Consider the following 23,924-nt stretch of genomic DNA (forward strand, 5'->3'; position numbering starts at 1 on the left):
TGGCTTTGTTTCTGGTGTGATCTTTTTATAGATAAGTACATATTTCCAATAGGTTTTAAAACATTTCTGCAGTGAAGTCGGGACCTTTGTCACTGGCTTTCATTAATTAAATAACCAAACCATTTACTGAATCTCTGCAATCATTTTAGGCATGGGAGAAAAAACAGTGACAAAAGAAGAAAGGTCCCTGCCCTGGAGGGCCTTAGGTTTCCGAGGGGTGGACGGACATGCAACGGGGAGCAGATCAACAGGGAGGGGGCGTGCTGTGCGGCTGCCACTGGGCGTGGTGTCAGGGCTGCCCACAGGGAGGGTTTCTGAGACTGTGACACCCGGTGCCGTGCGGAGCTCTGGGCAGAGTGGCCCGGGCGTGGGCACAGCCAGCACGAAGGGCCCACAGTGGGGGTAAGAGGAAGACCAGGCTGGCCGGGCTGGAGGATGAAGGGGAGAGAAGTAGGCGGGTGGGCGGTTCGGAGGGTGGGGCGCAGCCAGGGCGAGGCACATGGGATTCGTTCTGGGCGTGATGGGAAACCGTTCACTGTAGCGTTGGGAGCCGGACCTCGTCACCACCCGATCTCCATTTGAGCAGGACATTCAGGCTGCTGTGCGGAGAGGGCGCTTGAGGGGCAGTGTGGACGCGGGCGGGCGTGGCTGTGAGGTTAGGGTTAGGGTTAGGGTTCTGCTTAGCCCGTCCGTCTCGGATCTGGTGCTTGAGCACCTGCTCGAGCCTCCGCTGGATGTTTCTGGGTGGCCAGGAGGGCTTTGTGGGTGGAGAAGGGATTGTGGGCAGAAGGCTGGGGATTGTGGCCCTCGGAGGGGCTAAGGTGCTTCCCCTCTGGGCCTCAGGCCACTCGCGCCCCTCCTCGCCCACGTACCCACTCCGTCTTGGGAAGTGCCCAAGACCTGTGTGGACACCTGCTTTACAGGCAGATAAAGCTCCCATTTGAACCCCACGTGCTTTGCCATGTGGGGCTCGGCCCTGGAGGGACAGGGCAGCCCCAGTCCTCGGAGCCTGCAAAGACTCTGCCTTATCTCCACGAAGTGTCACTGCAGCAGAAGTTTTAATGGAAGGAGAGTCATTTGAAATCTTATTTGAATGCCTGGGTTCCCCTGGGGCTTGAATAATTTGTTCCTTTTATTTTGCCAGTTTTTTTTTTTTTTTTCTATCTGCAGTGCCTGGTTTGGGGGGGATAATATAAGCCTGTTTGAAATAGAATATGTTAAAAACATTTATTCACAAAGGATGTTTTTCCTTTAATTTTTTTTCTGTATCTTCCTCCCTCCCTGGCTACAGTGTGCCAGGATCATAATCCGAGGAGATTGAGGAAGGAGAGATAGGGTGGGGAGCTGGGATCTGAGAGGGACAGGGAGCCCTGGGGAATCTGGGACCCGGTTCAAACCCCAGTGTGGCCACCACCAGGCTGTGGGGCCCGGGGGACCGCAGGACTGTCCTGAGACCTAGTTTTCCATCTGTCACTCGGACTAGATCGCGAAGGGCCCCTTCTCTGTTGCATTCAGGATCTTAGGTGCACAGGAGGGCTGAGAGGCGGTAAAGGGTGGCTGTTGGCACCATGTGAAATGGAGCCAGACAGCCAGGTTCAGTTCCCAGCTCTGCCGCCTCCCGGCTTTGTGCTCTCCGCAAAATACTTAACCTGGATGCCCCGGACTTCCCACCGGAAAATAGGGAAAGTGCCTGCATAGGGCTCTCGTGAGGATGCGGGGGACAGTGCCCGGAAGGCCGCTGGGCGGCCAGCCGTGGGCACGTGGCAGCAGTGACAGGCTCCTGGCACAAGGCGAGTCCTCATCTCTCAGGCGGGGAACGGTCCATCTAAGGTCACACAGCTCAGTGCTGAGCAGGGCCAGGGTCCCCCCACCTCTCCCTACCAGTGAGTCTGCTCCTCTTAAAGGCTCCAGAAGAGGGTTGCAGATGGAAGGTTCCAGAGAAGGAAGAGGTGAGGTCGGGGCTCTTGATCCCCGGCTTGCAAAGCACCGCCTCCCTGGGCCTCACCCTCCATGTGCCCTCGGAGCCTCTCGCACCCACGGCCTCCCTGTTGCCACCTCCCGAGAGGACGTGGGCCTGGCAGGCCACAGGCTGGTCTCACACTCTCAGGGACATATCCACCTGGCTCGAGGCGGTGAGCCTGAGTGCAGGGCCCGCTGCGCCCTCCTTTGCCCCTCCGATTGGGTTTATTTTCCAGCCCACAGCCGTCATAGTGACCCTGCTGTTCCTGCAGTGGCTGGCCCCGAGCACGTCCTAAACCTCACCTCCCTCACCCTCACACCCCGCCCAGGGGCCCGAGCCCCACCTCGGAAGTGGCGGGTCTGCTCGCCGGGGCTGTGGCCAAGGGCGTTGGCCTCGGAGCCCGACTCTGGTTTTACCCCGGCTGGGAGACTGTGGCCACCTGCTGGCCTCCCTGGCCACCAGTGGTCCTCTCTGCAGGGGACAGGTGTCGGATGAGATGCCCGCTGAGGTCCAGCCCAGCCTGACGTGGTGCTGGGGAGGTGTGAGCGGCGCCTCGAAGGTGCCTCGGGTCTGGGGAGTTCAAGGAGAGCAGCCTGGGCTTGTCGCCGGGCAGCGGTGACAGTAAAGGAGTGACACTGGGAGGGAGCACGGTAGAGGCTTGGGAGGCAGGTCTGGCTGGAGAAGCAGGGCGGGCCCGCGGTGGGCTTGGCATCCTCCGTGATGGCAGTGGGCGTGCTGTTGACAGCAAGGGCGGTGATCATGGGGGCGCTATTTCTTGAGTGCCTGGCATGTGCTCGTGTTGTGTATATTCTTCCCAGTGCTCCTAACAACTCCCGATGGTTGGGATCATTTCCCCCATTTTCTAGATGAGGCAACAGGCTCAGAGAGGTTAAGTACCTGGCTCAGTGTCACACAGCAAGCTGGAGACTGAATCAGGATCTGCCCGGGGCCTTTCTAGCGAGTCAGAGGAGATTATTCTGAGGTCTGTCGGGGTGGGGGGTTCAGCCCGGGAGCTGCCCCCTTTGTCCCGTGGGGTGCCCCCCCACGTTCCGTGGGGGCCGGCAAACACAGACGGACGCTCAACAAGCCCCCACTTAACGTCAATTGGAAATCACGGTGTTGTCATTGGTGCCAGTTCTTAATGTCACCTATCCCAAGCGGGCTTTCAGTTTCAGTGGCAGCAGCCTTCTCATCTGGCCCCAGCCGCTCCGGCTTTGTGACGGGAACAATGGCAGTGGCAGATGGGGAGCAACAGCTCCATTTTCTTTTAATGCTCCCAGGCGCAGGCAGGGAAGGCACCATCTGGGAAGAGAAGGTCAGATCATTAAAAAATATATACAGTAATAAATTGCCGGGACTCGGGCTGCGGGTGTGCGGGAGGGGGAGGAGATGAGCTGGGGGTGCCGAGGCGACGGGCCTGGGGGCGCTCGCTGACCAGCTCCAGGAGCCGCAGGGGGCGGAACTGGGGGTGGAGGGCTCTGCCGGGCTCTTGTCTGGAAGAGGTGAGGTCTCGTGATCGTAAGTTCCCTGAGAGCGGGACGGACTTTGAAGTGGTGCCCGTCTCTATTTGCTGCCCGGCGGCTCGTCCGAGAGGCAGCGCAGCAGCCATGACGTGAGCACCCTGCCCACGGGTGCCGTGTCCCGCCCTCCTTCACAGCAGCCTCCCCGCTCCTGGGGTGCACAGCGCCCCCAGTTAGTTTCTTGGCGCCCAGGCCCTTCCCGTGCGTTCCCCGGCCCCTGCTTGCCCGGTGTGGGCTGGGCACGGGATCACCCGCCGTCCAGGGTGGCTGTGAGTATGAAACAAGACGACGTGTAAACTGTGAAGCGCGGTGCACGTGGAGCCGTCTGTCCTGTCCTGTGCTGCCAGGTCCTTTCCCTGGGTCGCCCCCACTTCGGCTTTCCCTCCCGGGTGCCAGGGGCCAGGTTTTATGTGACTGTTTATAGGGCCCCCTGGCATTGAGGGCCCGGCACAGAGAACGCCTCTCGGCCCATTTGGGGAGCAGTTCCAGGCCCCTCGACTCAGGCTGAGGGCGGCTCCTTCGTGTCATAGCGCCCCACGTTTGCGACCATCTATAACTTCTCAAAGAGCGTCCACACGGCGGCTTGTCCCGGCTCCTCCTGCCGTGGCTCTCGCAGATGCCACCTTCACTGGCAAGCGCAATGGCGTTTGTCAACCTGCCGGGTGAAGGGGCCGTTCTCGGGGTGTTGTTGCTCACGTGTGTCCAGCCCTCCTCTGTCTGACCCGCGGTGTCTCTGACGACAAGTCAGGTTCACATTCATGTAATGGGTACATCGGACAAACCTGGAAAATGGGGCTTTGGGAAGAGACGTCGTTCATGCGCCTCAATGTCCCGATGGTCTGTGCCGGGTCCGGCACGTGCGGGCAGGTCAGCTGTGGGGTAGAAGGAAGTGAGGGAGCAGGTTTCAGCCTTCATGGCCCAGCAGGGGAGTCCCTGCTTCTATGTGTATACACACACACACACACACACACACACACACACACTGGCATAATGAGAGTGCCTGCTTCCATCTGTACACACACACACACGTGTGTGCGCTCATAGTGTACCAGAGGAGTCCCTGTTTCCATTTGTATACACACACACACACACACGTGTGTACTCACTGGCGTAACGGGAGTCCCTACTTCCACGTACACACACACATGCGTTCACTCACTGGCATAGCAGGGGAGTCCCTGTTTCCATGTGTACACACACACACACACACACACACACACGTGTACATACTGGCATAGGGGAGTCCCTGCTTCCATGTGAACACACACGCACGCATGCACATGCACATACTGGCATAGGGGAGTCCCTGCTTCCATGTGTGTACACACACACACACACACACACGTGCACATACTGGCATAGGGGAGTCCCTGCTTCCATGTGTACACACACACGCACATACACACACATGCACATGTACATACTGGCATAGGGGAGTCCCTGCTTCCATGTGTGTACACACACACACACACACATGCACGTGTACATACTGGCATAGGGAGTCCCTGCTTTCATGTACACACACACACACACACACACACACACACACGCACGTGCACATACTGGCATAGGGGAGTCCCTGCTTCCATGTGTGTGCACACACACACACACACACACTTGTACATACTGGCATAGGGGAGTCCCTGCTTCCATGTGTACACACACACGCACATACACACACATGCACATGTACATACTGGCATAGGGGAGTCCCTGCTTCCATGTGTGTACACACACACACACACACATGCACGTGTACATACTGGCATAGGGAGTCCCTGCTTTCATGTACACACACACACACACACACACACACACACACACGCACGTGCACATACTGGCATAGGGGAGTCCCTGCTTCCATGTGTGCGCACACACACACACACACATGCACGTGCACATACTGGCATAGGGGAGTCCCTGCTTCCATGTACACACACACATACATGCACACAAATGGAAAAAGAGCCAGGCCAGTGGCAGAGCTGGGAAGAGTGACGAGGGCTGTGGCACTTCCCAGCAGGGCTGAGATGGAAGGGGTGGGGGGACCTGGAGGCAGGTGACTTCCTAAGTTTGAGGGTAGCCTCGAAGGAAGCGGGAGAGTGGATTTCCCTCGCCCTATCCCTCCCGGCAGGAGAGGAAGCCCCCGGCCGCCATCCCGTCCCTTGCTTGTTTGTGGTCTGTCTCCCGCTTTGGAGCCCCAATTCAGGCAACAGTGATCTGGACTCTGCTCAACGTCTTAACATTTGAAACCCTTTCGCATCTGTTATTTCATGTGATCCCCACAACCACTACAGAGGCATTTTTGTCACACCTATTTTATAGGCAAAGAAATGGAGACTCTAAGAGTGGGGTGAGTTGCACAGTTGCTCCGTGGTAGGGTGGTCAAGCCGTGACTCAGGCTCCCAGCCCGGGCCCACGCCACGGACGGGAGAGGCTGGACTTTGCGGCACGCGGGCGGGAGTGGATGTGAGGGAGCGGCTGGTGGGGCCGGGGCTCACGGGCCCGCCGGGGCTCCCTGCCCGCCTGGTGCCTGGACCCTGACCAGCGTCACCCTCCTCCCTCCTCTTGCCGTAGGGGAGGAGAACCAGCCGGGCTGGCTGTGTCCGGACGAGGACAAGAAGAGCAAAGCCCCGTTCTGGTGCCCGATCCTGGCCTGCTGCGTCCCCGCCTTCTCCTCCCGGGCCCTCAGCCTGCAGGTGAGTGGAGCGGATCTCGCTCAGCCGCCTTGGAGGTGGCCGGGGGTCCCCCTCGCTGGGAGAACTGGTGTCCAGGTAGCGCCCATGGCAGGAAAGCTCAGGTTCCAGGTCCAGCTTGTATTTTCTTACGGACGAGCTGAACAAGCCTTTTTGCTGCTCTAGGAATTGGTTTTCCCACCAAGAAATGAGGGTAAATAACCACCATGGGTCAAGTGAATGGAAAATCACATTATTTTGAGATAATAAATAGCGATGATCTCACCAGTGGATGGCCTGTTTCCAGAACACGCGGAAGCGGCCGTGCCAGACGCTGAGGGTTGGACCCGTTATGGTGCCGCCGGGCGGGAGCCGGCTCTGGTGCGGGGCTGTCCCCATCATGGCACTCTCCACGGCCACCACGCACCCCGTGCGTCAGGCACCCACCTGCTTCCTGGGCCTTGCTGTCATTCTCTTATTTTGATATTTATGAAAACCCCAGGAGTAGCTGCTTCTGTGTCTATTTCACAGATAAGGAAACTGAGGCTCGGACAGGTGACATGATTTTTCCAAAAAGGCCACAGCTAGTAAGGAATGGATCCGGGAGTTTGAACCTTGCCCTGCCTGGTGACAGCACCGTGGTCTTAACCACAGGAGGCGCAGCCAGCGCTGGTCACCTGCCCCTCGTGTCCTGGCCATGCTCGCCCTCCATCTGGAGCTTCTGCTGTTCCCCGTCGCCCAGGGAGATGAGGCCGTCTCAGCTCGGGGACGGGAGGGCAAACTTGGGAGCCAGGCCCAGGTCGATAAGCCCCGGGGGATGTGCGGATCGGGCTGTAGGTTGGCATCTAAACAGCTGAAGGTATGGAGCCTTGGGACGTGAGTTCCTTTGCCCATCCGTTGATTCATTTGTCCATTAGGCATATGATGTTTGAGTACCTACTGTGTGCCAGACACTGGGAATACAGTGGTGCCTGAGACATTCAGCCCTCATGTAGCTTTCAGTTTAGTGGGGAGAGACAGGACAGACTCAGCGAACAAAAGGACACAGACGAGAGTGATGCGTGGCCTAACGACATCAGTGATGCCATGTGATAGATATGTAGATGGGGCCACACGGTTAGTGGGTTCAGGGAGGGCCTCTTGGAGGAGGAGGCATTTAAACTGAGACCCGAATGGCAAGAAGGATCTGTCCCCATGGGGGTGCAGGGGAATAATATTCCGAGTAGACAAACCAACACGGAGGCGCAACAGGAACAGGCGGGGGTGCTGGCGTGGCTATGGCTGGGCAAGGTATGAGGGGAGAGGGGGAAGTTGGACCCTGCTGGCCTCACAGGCTGGGTCGGGCTTGGATTTCGTTTTCAGAGCGTGTTTCTAAGCTGTGGACCAGCAGATCCATTGGATCTTTCTGGCCATTGTGTGAGAGTGAACTGCAGACAAGAGGGCGGCAAGGGTGGATAGCCAGCAACCAGCCTGGAGCTCAGCTCCGGGTCCTGCCGAGACGTGGCAGGACTTGGCCCAGGTGGAGGTCAGGGCTATGAGCAGGGTAAGGCGAGTGAGGCTCTCACCTTGGGTATGAAATTTCAGCAGGCACCAAACATCTCAATAATCAAGATAAATAGTATTTTAATGCAGTACTTAAACACAATCAAATCAGCAAATTATGGCCTGTGGTTTGGCTGCTTTTTCTGGTAAATAAAGGGCCAGGATTAGGGTGAGGTAAGTGAGTCAGGACTGTGCAAATGTAGGGTCAGGTTTTGTCTTTATTTAAATTTCAAGTAATTATTCATTGTGGACTTTTTTTTGCATTAATTTTGATTTTTAAGAATTGCCTGACAGTATTTTTCTTGGTAACTGTGTTTGTTGTACCCACTTACATTTTGTACTCCAGGTGGGTACCCTGTCCTGTCACCCTAGCACTGGCCCTGGGGGAGGCTGGGGGGGACACATGGGGATGTGTGTTGGGGTGGGGCTGGCTGAACTAGTGATAGATGCACAAAATGGGGCGCTACCATGGGCCTTGTGGCCTTGGGGTGGAGACCAGAGTCCGTGGAGCAGGGATCCTCAGGGTCTATTGCACCTGCAACTCACCTGGCCTCAGTGGGTCCCATGGAGAAGGCTGACCCTGGGTGACTTGTGGTGGGGATTGGATTCTCCCGTCTCCCCGAGGGCCCTGACTTCCTGGGAGCACAGGACAGGTCAGCCCCGGATAGTGGAGTCACAGACAGGCTGCTGCCCCCAGGGCCTCCCTGGGAGAAACCCCGACCCAGGTGGGGAGCATCTGTCACCTCAGACCTGGGGGACAAGGGCCCATAAATGTCCTCATTTGGAGCTCTCGGGGCCCAGGAGCACGTAGGCCGGAACCATCTTCCATCCCCACCAGGCCCGCTGCCCATGTCTCCCAAGGAGTCCGGTGCTCACTCAGGCAGCCGTGAGCGACTATCCATGGCCAAGGGGCCTGCGGGGCTCCCAGACCGCTTGATGGGCCCTGAGACACCCCTCCCGCTCTGCCCACACCCCCCTCCACCCCAGCCCGGGCAGACGTGCCCCATCAGCCCTGTGCTGTCAGCTACAGGAATTAGGGCCTGGGAGTGCCGGCACCTCACTGGTGACTGCAGAAGCAGGCGTGAGCGTGGGGCCCGCTGCCTGGGCCCCTGCCCAGCCCACCGTGGTTCCCAGGCCATCCTGGGGCAGATGCTCCGGCTCCAGCTGGCCTGTTTGCCGGGGAGGGCTTGGACTAGGCCTAGGGAGTTGCAGCCCCAACCTCTTTCCCAGTGTAGACGAGATCAGTGCTCATGTCCCAGCTGCACAAGGGTGTGCTGGGTTCTGTCCCTCAAGGGAACGAGATGTCAGGGGCGGGAGGGAGGCGCAGGCGTCTGCTCAGTGGACGGGCGGCCGTGCCCACGCCGGGCTCACGAGGGCCTCTGCCCACACCCTGGGTGGAGCCCAGCCCTGCGTGTCCTGGCGGAGTGACGTCAGTGCCGCTGCAGTGCCCAGTGTCCAGCTGTATGTGCCGAGTGTGAGCCGAGGGTCCGCAGCACCTCCCTGGCGGGTCACAGTCAAGACTAAGGGACACAGTTCAGGTCTCGTACTCAGCCAGCCCTGTGGTGTGTGCTCAGGGCTCAAGAAATGGAAGTGAACGCCCAAGGACATTTTGGCCCTCAGGAGGGAGGGGTCACTTGGGTCTGTTTGTGGAGTTTCCCAGGGCCCGGCTGCTGGGTGAGTCCTCTTGGACCCAGCTCCATCCATGGGGAAGCCAGGGTGGAGTACTGTTCAAGGGGGTTACAACTCGAGCACCTTCAGGGACTGAGGGACTGTAGCCCAGACCTGCCCAGGGTCTGCAGCCTCTGTCCTGACCTTCACTGGCCTCTGAGCCAGAACTTCCCATTTTCTCACTGTGCCAGCCCCGCCCCAGTGAGTTGTTCTGATGATTGCATGATTTCACGCGTGTAAAGTGCTAGCACAGCCCATGGGCAGCCCTCGGTGAGCCTCTCAGCTGCTCTGCACCTTCCCTGTGCAGTCCCCATGGCCCTCCGGAGACACCAGGCTCTCCACTTCATTGGGGAGGACCCGATTTGCTTGGGACCACCCAGCTGGTGACTGCTGAGCTGGGGCTAGCGCCCAGGTTGGCTGTGTCCAAAGCCTGCTTCCTTTCACTGCACTCCTTTCCTCTCCCCTGCACGGGGTGCCTGGATGTTCCAGAAGTCGGCTTCCTGGCATGAGCAAGACTTTTAGGGCCGGAGCCTTGCCAGTTAAGGAGCAATTTGAGTTTTCGCTATCTTCTTAGACCCAGCTCTGTTGATCCGGCTGACTCCGGGGCCATGGAGTTGCCATGGAGATGTCTGAGCCAGGGTGGACACTCCTGGCTCCGTGTGGCCGCTGAGGAGCAGAAGAGGCAGGGAGCCCAGGGGGCCAGGCTTAGAGAAGCCACCTGCTTGGGCATGGGGACCCACGTTTTCAGCGGCAGAGGTGGGGCCCGGAGTGCCGCAGCCTCGGCCTGCCGCCTGGCTTGCGGCAGGATCCAGAGTGGAAGGAGCGCCGGGCCAGGCACTGGAGGCTGGAGTCCCAGCCCTGACCCTGCCACTCTCTGGGTGACCTGGAGCCACTCACACCCCTGCCCCTGAGCGTCAAGTTGGCCCACGGCTAAATGAGGCTAGATGAGGCGACCTCTTGGGGCACACTCAGCCCCGGCTGTTAGAGATTTTGTAGGAATAGTCCAGTTGGTGCGTGGCCAGCTGGGCCTGCAGCGCCAGCAGAGGGCAGCACCTGCCTGGGAAAGGGCCCGTGGCCACTGTGCTCCTTTTTGCAGGAGCTGTCCCCACTGTCCCCTTCCCTATCAGTGTGGCCCATGAGAGGGCCAGGCCATTTCCTCATGTTGCTGTCCCGGCCAGAGAGACAGACCAGCCAGGCCTGGCTCAGGACACGGGCCTCTGAGGAGCCACAAGTGTGGGGCCCGGGCAGGGGCTTCAGCAGGAGAAGCGGCTGGTGGCTGCAGGCAGAGCCCCAGGCCTCTGTGCATGACCTGCACCAGCCACCCAGCCCTCTGGGCCTCCTTGCCACTCTCCTGCCCTGCGGCCTGGGGCGTCCCCTGTCCACCGTGGACCTCGCTTCCCCATCTGTGAAATAAGGGGGGGTGGGTATTAATGAATTTCAACAAGCCGTGCCAGTTTCAGGCACCCTGGGCTGATACAGAGCATCATTCAGGCCCCTTCTCGACGGAAGGTTCCAGGAGAAGGTGGTGATCAAATATGAGTGTGTAGGCTCTGCCTGGAGACCCTGTGAAACATGACGCTTTCTCAGCCCCCACCCTCAGGGGCTCTCATTCGGGGGCCGGATAGGACCCAGGAATCCGCCAAGTATGGGCATCTCAGCGCCTTGATGATTAAACCCACGTGCCTCTTCTGTCTCTGCAGCTCGGGGCCCTGGTCCACAGTCCTGTCAACTGTCCCCTGCTGGGCTTCTCGGCAGTCAGCACCTCCCTTCCACAGGGCTACCTCTGGGTGAGTCACCCCCACACCCAGCCAGGGATTCCGGCCGCAGGACAGGGGCAGGAGGAGCGGCACCTGGGAGGGGCACCGGAGACAGCCACCTGCCTGCTGGGCCCCATCGTGTGCAGCTTCGTGCAGCAGGGTCCTCCGAGGAACCTCTGGTGCCAGGCGCTCTGCTTGGAGCTGGGAGGTGCAACCTCACCTGGGGCACCAGAAGACCAGGGAGCAAATAAGAGAGCACGGCTCTTGCAGGTGGCCACAGATGGCCACAGCGCTGAAAGAAATGGGCGGGACCCGTGCACGGGGCCGTGGGCACAGGGTCTCCCCACTGGAGTCAGGAAGCAGGCTGGCTGGCATGCTGCTCACGCAGAGATTCCAGCCACCTGCTACCCTCGGGGTTCCTGGCAAAGCCTGCCATAACCCTCCTAGGCTCCTTGTGATGCAGATCGTGCCGTTTCAGCAGCGCCCCTTCTGAGAGTGATTTGTTCCTCATTTCCCAATATCCAGCACATCCATCCACCCCCCACTCCCACCCACCCATTTATCCCTCCATTATTTATTCACCTGTTCCTCCTTTCATCCATCCAGCCGTCTACCCACCCACCCTTCCATGCATCCAGCCATCCCTCCATCCAGACAGTCCAATATGTGCTGCGCAGCACGTGCTAGACACGGGGTAAAACAACGGTCCAGGCGGAGGAGGTATTTTGAAGGGATAGAGTAGAAGTTGACTATATACTGGGTGAAACGCGCCCTGCAGAGGGGGAAATAGAAAACCGACTGCCTATCTAGTCCACCTGAGCTCCTTACCTGACTTCCTTTGGGCCCTGTTGCTAATTAGCTGTCATGGCACCTGGGGACGAGTGACCTTCGTGACTGCAGCATGTATGTAGGCAGGAGAGGGGACCTCCTCTTAAGGGACGGTGTCCCTGGGAAGGCAGGGCTTGAGCGCCACCTCTGTTCCCGTGGTTCCCGCCTGACGGCCTCTCTGGGTCTCTGCTCCCAGGTCGGGGGCGGGCAGGAGGGCGCTGGGGGCCAGGTGGAGATTTTCTCGCTGAACCGGCCCTCGCCGCGCACCGTCAAGTCCTTCCCGCTGGCAGCGCCCGTGCTCTGCATGGAGTACATCCCGGAGCCGGAGGAGGAGGCGGAGAGCGGGGACGAGCGCCGGGCAGCTGCTGACCCCTCGGCCGCGGCGCATCCGACCATCTGCCTGGGGCTCCAGGATGGCAGGTGAGGGGCCTGGGATGCGGGGGAAAGTGGTGCGTGCAGGGCCAGGCGGGCGGGGTGGGGCTGTCCCTGTGGCCTTCCCAATCTGCCTGTCCCCCACCAACATTCTCTGCCCCTGGTTGGGCGTCCCCAGGAAGGTGGGGCAGAGCCGCCCCGTGGCAGCCAGAGCGTCAGGAGCAGCTTGCCCTGCAGTCCCCTCCCCGGCCGCGTGGTTCACCCAGATCCGGGCTTGAATCTCAGCTTCCCTGCTGTCTTGCTGTGGGTCCTCAGGCACACCATTCAACCCCTCTGAGCCTCAGTTTCTCCCTGAGTCATCCCACGCAGGGCCATTGTGAGCGTCCTCTGATGCACAGGCCACGTGAAGCCTTCTGTTCCTTCAGCTCATTGACTGTCCACCCGTCAGCAGCCTCAGTTCCCCTTGCTGGGCGGGGTGAGGGTTCCAGGGCGTTCCCGGTTGTGAGGTCACTCTGGCAGACGGGGCTGCCCTCTGCGGGACGTGCCTGGAGCTGGTGAGTCAGCAGCACGCGGCCTGGCAGCGGGAAGGCCACGGTCTGTGGCTTGCCGTGTTCAGCAGAGGAGCCTGGTGGGAAGGGTGAGGAAATACTCGTCCCATGAAGATTAACAATGACCTTGAGATGGGCTGTGTCCCCCGGAGAGCCCGTGGACCTGGCATTGCCGTGTCCCGTCCTCCCTGAGCTCCTAGAGAGGAGGAAACGAGCAGAAAGGGTGTCCCCTGAGCACCTACTGTGTGCTGCTCCCAGGTCCGGGCGGGAGCCTCGGAGCAGCCCCACTGCACAGCGCAAGCCGCTTCCTCCTGTTTCCATGCGGGAAGCTGAGCGAGGAGCACAGCTAACATAGAACCCACTTGGAGCGTAGAACCCACTTGGAGCTGCTCCACGTTCTGTGAAGTCCGGGCCTGGATTAGGAGGGGCCTTCCAGAACATTCTCATTACCCTCAAAAGAAGCCCATACCCATTTAGTAATCACCTCCCATGCCACTCCTGTCTGTCCCCAGAAACCATTAATCAGCTTGCTGTGTGTCCGGATTTGTCTCTTCAGGACATTCCATATAAATGGACTCGTACGCCCTGGCACTGTGGCCTTTTGTGCCCGGCTTCTCTTCACATGGCATCACACTTGCAGGGTGCATACACGTAGCGTGCCATGCCCTGTTCCTTCCATGGCAGGGAGGTGGGCGTCATCATCCCATCCGTGCAGGGGACTGAGGCTCAGCATGGCAGGGGCGGTCAGCCGCAAGGGGACAGGTCTGGATTCGGGTCTGTGTGACTCGGAGGACAGCTCCCTTGGCACCCCGTTGTCCTGCTTCAGGGCTTCGCTGGGTCCTTCTGGTGACAGAGGCCAGGGAGGGCACCATCCTCGAAAAGCCATCCATGGAAAGTGAGCTCCCACGTGGTGGAGCCATGGCTTGGCCACGCAGCAGCAGCAAGGCCTGGCCGAGAGGGAGAAGCCCCTGGGCGCCCTGTCCCCAGGAGGGTGTGGGGACAGTGAGCAGACGGGGGTGCCCAGTGAGTCACGATCAGCTCTTGGACGTCTCTCGCAGCATCCTGCTCTACGGCAGCGTGGACACCGGCACCCAGTGCCTGGCGACCTGCCGGAGTCCAGGCCTGCAGCCCGTGCTCTGCCTGCGGCACAGCCCCTTCCACCTGCTCGCCGGCCTGCAGGACGGGACCCTCGCCGCCTACCCTCGGGCCAGCGGTAAGGATTGGGGATGTGTGGGGCTGGGCGGCTGGGAGGCAGTATTGGGTGCCAGCTGGGTGCCAGGCCCTCTGCCAGGGGAGTAGCAGGAAGCAGCTGAGGGGACAGTGCAGAAATGCACTGGGGAGTCTCGGTGCTGGAGGCATTTGGAGATCCCTGAGCCCCACCGGGGTTCCTGCATGGCAGGCTGTATGCAATCCCTGCTGGAACAGGGTGCTCGCTGCCATGCCATTGGCAGGGGACACGGTGGGTCAGAGAGGGACTTGGGGGTCAGAGAGATATGGCTCCCTGTTCAGGCTCTGCCCTGGGAGCAGCTATGTCCCTTGGTGAGCGCCTTCCCTTCTTGTGCCCTGGGCTCTTCATCTGCAAACTGGGAATGATGGGAGAGCCCCAACCCCACGGGCCCTGGAGGGCGCAGCAGCTGGGCGAAGGCTGAGCTCGGTGGAGCTGAGCATTTCAGTATGGTTATTTTACGGGCCGTCACTGGCAGGAGTCGCCGTGTTGGAAGGGTAAGCCTAGCGGCGTTCGGGCTGCCGTGCCCCAGGAGTGGGTGAAGTGCTCCATGCACGCGCATTATCTTAATTCTCACCGCAGCCCTTGAGAATTGCCTCTGCTGTGGGGACGGTGACGCTGGCACCAAGGGGCGGGACGCAGCTTGTCTGCAGCCACATGGAGCACGGCGGTCCCTTCCCCGGTGGCTTGTTCAGCCCCCAGTTTGATGGGGGCAGGGTGGAAAGCGCCACCAGCCCAGCCCCCCAGAGGGGACAGATGACCCTGAAGGGCCAGGGCCGAGGCTGGCGGTGTCGCTGCTGTCCTCCCTGCCCCCGCGCTGACTGCTGCGTCACCGTCATCGCTGCCTGTTGCGGGGTTATAAACGGGTATTTGTACTGAGCTAGTTTTTTTTTTTGCCACTTGGCACTGTGTTGGTATTTTTAATTAGCTTTTGATAAGGCATTTATAGTTTTTAATTAAAGGGGGAAGAGGGAGGGAAAAATCCCTCTCACTGTCAGACGGAGCGTGCGTGCAGATGTAACTGCGGGCGCAGATCTGAGGAGGTTCAGGCCCGCCCGAAGGGACCACCCGACCCTGGCTCCCGCCGCACTGTGAGGCCTGCCTGGCCCGCTCGGGTCACCTTTGGCCCTTTCCCTCTGGGTTCCCGACTCATCCGTGTGGAAGCGGGGACAGGAGGAGGTGAGGCAGCCTGGACAAAGTACCACGAGCAACGCAGATTGAGCAGCTCACGTTCTGGAGTCCCGGGTCTGGGTGTCAGTGAGCCTTGCTCCCTCAGAAGGAGCCAGGGAGGGGTCTGGTCCAGGCCCCTCTCCCAGCTTCCGGAGGTTCCTTGGCTTGTGGTGGCCCAAGTAATTCTCCCCACGCGTGTCTATGTCTGAACATCCCTTTTGCATAAGGACTACAGTCGCCTTGGATTAGGGGCTAGCCTGCTCCAGTATGACCTCCTATTAATTAATTGCACCTGCAAGGCCCCTCATTCCAAATATGATCACATTCAGAAGTACTGGGGGTTAAGACTTCAACATGTAGATTTTTGGGGGTGCAGTTTGACCCACAAAGAGAGGTTTGGGTCTCTGCACTGGCTTTCAGCCTGGGGTCAGAGGCTCCTGGTTTGTTAGAACCAGAAAAGCCACTAGGACAATCCCCTCATTCTCCTGATGGCAATGGACTGTCCAAAGTCCCATGGTTGAGCTGGGAGCTGAACCCAGGTGTCCTGCCTCCTGGGCTAGAGCCCTCTTTGGACGTCAGGGGCTTTGGGTTTTCCGAGCAGAGCTGAGGCCAAGGGGCCTGGAGGAAAAGGCTGAGATATCTCACCAGCTTTCTTGCTTTGCAAACATTTGCCCACCAAATATTTACTGAATACCTACTACGTGCCGTGGATTCAGTGGTGAGCAACATGGACATGCCCCCTGCCCTTGCGGGAGACAGGGTTGGGCAAGTGAGCAAGCAGGAAGCATGAGACCACATGTCGCGCTGGGGTTCCTAAGGAAAGGGTGGGGTGCCGCATGAGAGCCTGGCCGCCTGTGGTGTGGGGGCAGATGGCAAAAGCCTCTCCAAGCAGGGGGATCCTGAGGCTGAGGACTGAAGGAAGAGCGGCCAGGCAAGTGGAGAGTTGGGGGAACAGTGTTCTTGGCAGAGGGAACAGCACATGCAAAGCCTGGAGGCAGGAGAGCGGTTGGTCTGGTGGGGGACCCCAGAGGGTAGTATTGTGCTGGGCAGTCGGAGGAGGAAGCGGTACTAGGCATGGCCCGGGGCAAACAGGGCTGGTCATGAGGGCCTTGTACTTGTCTCAGTGTGTTAGAAGCAGCTGAGCACTGGCCTCCCTCCAGCTGGGTGCAAGAGTGGAGGCTGGGAGGCTGACTAGGAGGCTGGGGCAGCCACCTGGCAGGTGAGTCTGGTGGTCACACTCTCCCCATGAGCCCACTCCTGGGCGTTGGGTTTGGCGGTGGCCAGGGAAGCCTCTGAGAGAGGTTCCCCCCTACCCTGTGGTGTCCACTAGAGGTGGCCCAGCCAAGAAGCGAGGCTCCCAGGATCTGCTGCACAATGTGGGGTAGGTGGGGTCCCTGCCTACCACCTTTCACCTGCCCCACGTGGCTGGGTCTGGAACCATCAGTGCTGGCCCACGACCAGCGGTGGAGCGGCATCAGCCTTCTCCTCCAGATCTGCTGAGACCTCGGATACCCTTCAGACACCCGCGCCTAATCTAGCAGCAGAGCCAGAACTCCACCTCCCGGACCCAATGCCCCTCAGAACCCATCTCTGGTGCCCCGGTGGCGTGGAGGGTCAGGAGATCGTGGATAATCCAGACCCCTCATCTTCGTCTCGGAGCGGGTACTGTGTGGAGTGTTTGTAGTGACAGGCTCGCTGTCCTGCCTGGACTCAGCTGAGGCCACGACTGGATAAAACTGGCCTTCCTGGCCCACACTTTGGCCCACTGCAGAGGGGCAGGACCAGGAATAGTAAGCAAAACGGGCAGAAACCAGCCTGGGGACTTAGAGCCCTAGACAACCTGCAGAACCAGTGACCGAGAGTTGACCTGTGAGGGCTCCCAGGTGACCAGGCCACACAGAGTCACAGACTGTTGGAGCTGGAGGGGCCTTGGAGTCCAACCTCCAGATGGGGAAACTGAGGCCAAGAGCAGCATGGCCATGGCAGGCACTCTGCTGCCCCCAGGAGCCTCTACTTACCTGCATTCATTCATTCATTTATTCATTTGCTCAGTAAGTATGTCTTGCGTGCCCGTGAGGTGTCAGGTGCAGAGCAGGGTGCTGGGACCTGGGGCTGAGCCGTGTGGACACTGTCCCCTTCCATGTGCTTGAACAGAGCTACCCAGGATCGCCTCTGCCTCTGAGCCGACACAGGAGCACTGCCAGGCTTGGGGTGGGGGTGGGGTGGGGGAACGTCCTTGGCTGGGCGCAGGGAATGGGGTCAGGGCCAGATGACATAATGGATGAAGGGTGGGCTAGGGTCAGGCTGGCTGGGATTGAGTCCCAGCTGTGAGAGGTTGGGCCTATTGCTTCGGCTCTCTGAGCCTCAGTTTCCTGACCCGTGCAGTAGGGTGAGGACGAGAGGATGGCCCCAGCTCGTAGAGTGGCTGTGAAGAGTAGTATGCTTGCAGCAGAGCCCGGAGCACAGTGACCGTACTGTTCCCTGTCTCGCGGCCGCCGCCCTTGCTCTTGTTACCTACCGCTACTCCTAGCCGGGGCTGCCCTGTGGGGCCGTCTCAGCCGCGGTGGCTTTCTCGCTACATCGCTTTCTAGCTCCCGATCTGGACCCTGGGGCAGACCAGTGGGGCTGTCTTCCCTGTGGCCTCCCGGAGGCGCCATTGCTGAGACGGGTCCCTCGTCTCCCTTTGGCTGTGAGGGAGGTGCCGGGCCCGGATGAATGGGCTGTCTCGCAGGGGCGGGACCATGCGTGTGAGCGCGTGTTCCAGAACATGCGATGGGGTGTGAGAGGATGGAGCCCCTGCCAGGCGGGGGAGGCTCTCGCCCGCCCAGAGCTCACAGCCATTGTGTTTAGAATCTTAGAGTCGAGCTGTGTGAGGGCTGGGGAGACCCTTGGGGCACACTTCTGTCCCCTCGTCCTGCGGATGGGAAAACTGAGTCCCCACAAGGGGAAGCCTCTTGTTCAGGGTCTCACCGTCGGCCTCTAATCTGGGATTCCTGTCCAGTGTCCTTTACCCCGGCTCCTGCCCCCGGCCAGGCTCTGTCCAGGGTGGAGGGTGCAGGGGCTCCGGTGGCCATCGCTGCCGGGCCCCCAGGGCAGAGCCTCCACTTCCCAGTTTTGGGGTGCCGTCCCGGCCCCCGTCTTGGCCTCGGCAGCTGGAGCTCCTGCTTCTGCCACAAACATCACTCGCCTCTGGCCACTGGGGGGCGCTCAGAGCCTTGTGTGCTCCTGGCTCTGGCATCGGTGGGGTCAGCCTCCCTGATGAGGGTCACCGGTCCCTCCCGGACCCCAGTCCCAGCCACAGAGCTCTTTCAGAGCCTGGGGGGGGGGACAGAGGGGTTGGAGGAGAGGCTAGGCCCAGAGCCAGACAGAGCTGAGCTCCAATCCCACCCGGCCTGTCACCCCTTGGGTGGCCTCGCCCAAGCTCTCGGCTCTCTGGTCTCTGTGGTCACGCTCGTTACGTGGAGTCGACACTGCCCTGACACACTGTCGTGCTGTGCAAGTGACGTCAAAGGGTAAGAGCCGAGGAACACAGCCTCCTTTGTGCAGATGAGGGTAGTTATTTTGTGTCTCAGTCGTCGCGGTTATGAACAGGGATAATAATAGTATCCACCACACAGGCTTGCTGGGAGTTACGGAAACAATTCATCAAAAGAGTGCCTGGCGTGCGGGTGTAGAATGGGATGTAGCAACAGCTGTCAGCGCTTTGACTGTGCCCAGCTAAACATTGTGTGCTCATTTCACGGGCTCCCTGCCTCATCTGGAACCGTGTAGGCATGGTTATCATGCCCAGTGTACAGATGAGGAAAACTGAGGCCCAGAGGGGTGAAGGCCCTGTCCAAGTTCATGCAGAAGCTCAGGGGCCACAGACTGCTCTTGCTCATGGGCCGGGAAGATGGTTTGGGGGTGAGGGAGTCCCTTTTCTCCAAATTCTTGGCTGAGCTTGGCGTCTGCCCATTTTAAGAAGGGGACAGGGCAAATCTGTTTTATGGAAGTCGGAGGAAAACTGGGAGGCTTCCCTTGTGTACCCTGGGGCCCCTCCAGCCCAGGAGACAGCTGTGCCCCATCACGCCACCCAGCAGCCGGCTCGGAGAGGAGGGGCCGTCCGTCCATGGTGGGCTGCTCTGCACTCGTTCCGGGGATCCGGTGGAGGGCGCGGGGGAGCGGGGCCCCGGCAAGCCAGCAGCCAGCTCCGTGCTGCCTCCCCAGCTTCCTCCCCAGCACCCTGTCAAGACAGGGCAGCCCCTGAGATTCCGTGTGGCCTCAGGTGTGACTACAGAGGAAAAGCAATCTCAGTGCACCCTGCCAGGAGCCGGGGGAGATGGCTGCCGTGTGGGCCGAGCGCCCTGGGGGAGGGAGGCACCTTGCTCAGAGCCAGGCTGGGCCTCCGTCTGGTTCACCGTCAGGGCTGGCAGGCCAGGGGCTGATTGCCTCTCAGAGCGTGCGCCTTCTGCACCTGGTGGCAGGGACGTTTCCGGAGGGGGAAGGGACCTTGGAAAAGAGATCAGAGATCTTGGCAAAGTTGACGCAGTGCCTTGGAATAGGCGAGAAGATGCAGGAGAAATCAGGGTTCAGTCTGGATAAGCTACAGGGTGAGAAAAGTCCTCAGAGACAACCTTGTTAATAACCCTCCCCCCAATTTTACAGGTGGGGAAACTGAGGCCTTGAGAAGGGGAGAGATATGCTTAAGGGTTCTTAGTAAGTTGGTAGCAGAGTCAGGGCCAGACCTCGAGTCTCTTGACTCTGGGTTCAGGACACCTTCCACCATGTCACGCTGGCCTGGCAGGGTCTGGTGTGGATGCTGCCTCTTCTGAGAAGCCTCCCTTGCTTTCCCCCCACGCAGAGTCAGTTCCTCCCATCTCAGCAGTTCTCAAGGCCCCTTGCGCATGCCTGCTCACCTGTGCTTGGCACGTTGCAGGGCGCCTGTTGACTAACCTGTTGGTTTCGCTGACCAGTGGGATTTTCTGAGGGCAGGGCTGGTGTCTGACTCATTCTGGTCTTCGCAGCAGCCAGCATGTGGCCTGGCTTGGAGCAGGTGCTTGCTAAGTGTGTGCAGAATGGATGAATGGGAGAGGGCAGGGAAGGGCAGGAGGGAAGGGCAGGAGGGAGGGAGGGCAGGAGGGAGGGAGGGCAGGAGGGAGGGATCTAAGAGCACAGTCCCGATGGGGTGGAAGGTAGTGGTGGGGTCAGAGGCAGATGGGAGCAGCCACCCTCCGGAGAGGAGGGAGAAAGGCCACAGCGGGGGGAGAGGGTGTGTGGGGGACCCTTGTTCCTGAGGCCCTGGGCGCCTGGCCTGCCTGCCACTCCTGCCTTGACCTGCCTGTTTCCTCCCCCTCCAGGAGGAGTCCTGTGGGACCTGGAGAGCCCCCCCGTGTGCCTGACTGTGGGGCCAGGGCCCGTCCGCACCCTGCTGAGCCTGGAGGACACGGTGTGGGCCAGCTGTGGGCCCCGGGTCACTGTCCTGGATGCCACCACCCTGCAGACTCAGGTACTGGCCCTGTCTTGTGGCTCGTGGCCCATGGCCTGTGGGGCCACCTGCCTGGCTCACCTTTGCTGACCCTGCTTACGTCCTCTCCAGCACTGCTCTCCGCTCCTAGCTGTGTCTCAGGGATGGATGGGGCAGTTTGTCGGGAAGCAGAGGGGGCCCGAGATCCCTGCTGGGCCCAGACCGGTGCCTCCCATGAGTGTCACCAGGGCTGCCGAGGGGGAAGGGGCCCGACTGCAGTGGATCCTGAGTTGTGTCTGCCGCTGCCTGCGAGAGTGGGGGGGTCCTGTCCTTGGACTGGTACGCAGGACTTGTCCCCACAGAGCCCTGGCTGTGCTGAGGGTGTGGCCAGTGTGGACGCGGCCCCCTTGGAGGCTGGGCTCTTTGAACAACGTGGGTGCCTTGGTCCTGCCTTGCCCTGTTTCAAGCGCTGCCCATGCTTGGCCCCAGAATGAGGGCCTTATCCTGGGGCTCGTGCCTGGCTCTTCCTGGGGCCACGCCTGTCACTCACTGACCAGCAGTGCTGCCCATCCACCTGGCCACACCCTGCAGTCCCTCGCCGGCAGCTGGTGTGAGACTCGGGTGTGGCTCCCTGAGAGATATTTTGGCGATGGATGCTGCCACCTGATTTGTTTGGATTGTCAATTTGGAATGAGCCGCCACTGGGCCCAGAGTGGAGCTCTGGGAGTGGCTCACCAGGGCTGCTCCCTGCCTTCTTGGTTATCCTCGTGCAGTTGTAAATCGGCTCATCGCCAGACAAGCGGGTCCACTAAGGGGAGTCCTTGGAGTGTTAAGAACACAGGCGCTCACGACTGTCCTGGATGGTACAATCCTCATTTAACAAATGGGGAAACAGAGGCATGGGGAACTACGAATGAGCTCTGAAACTGGGGGGTGAGTGTAAGGGTCGAGGGCCACCACTTTCCCTGGCTTACTTTCCTGTGCTTGTCACGGCACAGAGGTGCTGTCTCCGGAGCTGGGCCTGTGGCTCTGCTTTCCAGTCCTGCCACCTGCCAGCCGGCGCTTCTGTGCCGGCCCCCGCGTGGGCGCTGGTTTTCCAATCTGTAAAAATGAGATAATGTCCCTTCCTGGGAGTCCTTTTCCTCACTGTATTAGGAGAAATAGAGCTAACAGAATGTTCTCTGGAGAAATAGAGCTAACAGAATGTATTTGACCACGCATGTGCGTGTGCATGTGTGTGCGTGTGTGTGTGTGCGTGTGCATGGAGAGGTTTATTAGAAGGAATTGGCTCATGGGGCTGCAGAGGCTGGGAAGCCCCAGGGGCTGTGGGGGTGTAGCCCGGTTGAATGCAGAGGCCTGAGAACCAGCAGAGCCGATGGTGTAAACTCCAGTTCAGAACCTGGCGGGCTTGAGGCCCGGAAAGCTGGTGGCGGATGTGATTGCGAAGGCAGGCAAGACTGACGTCTTAGCGCAAAGGCAGCCAGGCAGAGAGCAGATCTCCCTTCTCAGCCTTTTTGTTCTATTCACGTCTTCAGTGGATTGGATGAGGCCCACCCACGCTGGGGAGGGCCACCTGCCTGACTCAGTACCATTCAGATGCTAATCTTACCCGAACCACCTTCCAGACACACCCAGAATGGTGTTTGGGAAATATCTGGGCTCCTGTGGCCCAGTCAAGTTGACATGTGAACTTAACCTTCGCGTCCTCCCTGAGTGAGTGGTGCTTGGCGGCTGCAGTGCCTGGCCAGTGCCGGCCCTTCCTGGGCGCCGGGGAGGGTGGAGTTCCCACAGCCCAGATCCTGGGCAGCGGGCTGGGGCAGCTCGCGTGGGAAACTGGGAAACTGAGGGTGTGCGAGGGAGCTGTGATCCCCTCTGAGGAGAAGAGGGCTGGGGCTGGCGGTGGCTCCTGGGCTGGTTCCCACTTCAGGGGCTGCTACATGGGACATAGCACTGGGGACCTTTGACCTCTCTGGTGCCCCTGGGCCTGGCCAGGGGGACACCCATGGGAGGGGAAACCGCTGCCCCGGCATCCCTGCCTTCTTGATTCCCTTCTTCCTGGAAGGAGCTGGAGCCACAGGCTCCCTTCCCAGCCTGGGTCACTCTGGGGGCTTCCCTGCTCCCCCCTGCCACCCCAGTCACTTCCCTCCAGGGGCCTCTAACCTCCTCGGCCCTCCGGGAGGAAGGTGAGTGAAGACAGCTGGCTTTCCCAGGGGCTTTGGGGGCCCCTGACCGACCTGGGTCTCTAGCCTTTTGGAGGAAGAAGGACATCTCCGACTCCTAGGCCTGCCCCCCGTAGCCCCTCCATGGCACCCGACACCATCCTCAGCAGACACAGGGGCCCTGTGAGCGTTCTCCTACTGCCAGCCCCAGGAGAACAGTGGGGGATGGGGCGCCCAGCCCTGTGCCCTGGGTGCTCGTTTAAGACAGCAGTGGGAAGAGTGAGGGAGGCCCGGCCTGCCTGTGGGGTCCTCCAGTCTAATCGGGGAGACCCAGCCTTGTTCTTGGAGGACCGTCAGTCTGATGGGGGACACCCTGCCCTGTCCTCGGAAGGCCTGCAGTGTGATGGGGTACACACAGCCCTACCCTTGGGGACCTCCAGCCTGATGGGGAAGACCCAGCCTGCCTGGGAGGGCCTCCTTAACTTAAGTCCTTACTGCTGTTTGTGTCGTTTATTTGGAAAATCAAGTGCTCCCTTAGCGTTGGCGTTGCCAGCGGGTATGGGGCCCTGCATCTGCACTGCAGGCCTGCCACCCCTTGCTGGGCTGGAAGAAAGCTTTCGTTCTGCTGGTAACAGCCCTAGGAGATGGACAATGGGGAAGGACGGGGCCTGGGTGGGGCCCTGCCCCGCCCTCACCCATTTTTGCCCCCTGTCGGCTGCAGTACACCCAACTGTCCCTGGGTCCCCAGCAGCACCAGGCTCCACCAGCGGGCTGCGATGATTTAGGATTAGCTCTGGACCAGCTGCTCTTAAGAAGGGGATCAATAGGGCCTCTCACCTGCCTGGCGCACACACCTGGGAGGGCCTCCGGAGGGCCACTGGCTGGGGGAGGCAGGATGAAGAAGCGGTGTTCGGGGAGGCTCTATGGCAGGGCCAAAAGGGGCACCTGTCCCCACCTGCAGCCGGGAAATTGCAAAGTTTGTGTGCAGCGCGGGGCGGCCGCCCGCCTTCGGCACACAGCCAGTCGCAAGGTGATCGCCATGCATATTTCACACGGC

At 60.1% G+C, this 23,924-nt stretch overlaps 1 protein-coding gene across 3 annotated transcripts in view; it reads left to right on the plus strand.

Moving 5' to 3' along the window:
- Positions 1-23,924, plus strand: part of ARHGEF10L (Rho guanine nucleotide exchange factor 10 like) — a 141,543-nt gene that overhangs the window by 91,825 nt on the left and 25,794 nt on the right. For all 3 annotated transcript variants that reach the window (XM_075994489.1, XM_075994495.1, XM_075994499.1), the window contains 5 exons: positions 6,058-6,179; positions 11,066-11,152; positions 12,147-12,370; positions 13,929-14,083; positions 20,602-20,750. In XM_075994489.1, the coding sequence (XP_075850604.1) occupies positions 6,058-6,179; positions 11,066-11,152; positions 12,147-12,370; positions 13,929-14,083; positions 20,602-20,750 (737 nt within the window). The remainder of the gene's footprint in view (positions 1-6,057; positions 6,180-11,065; positions 11,153-12,146; positions 12,371-13,928; positions 14,084-20,601; positions 20,751-23,924) is intronic.

The sequence above is a fragment of the Microcebus murinus genome, chromosome 2 (assembly GCF_040939455.1).
Source record: "Microcebus murinus isolate Inina chromosome 2, M.murinus_Inina_mat1.0, whole genome shotgun sequence".
Lineage (NCBI taxonomy): Eukaryota > Metazoa > Chordata > Mammalia > Primates > Cheirogaleidae > Microcebus > Microcebus murinus.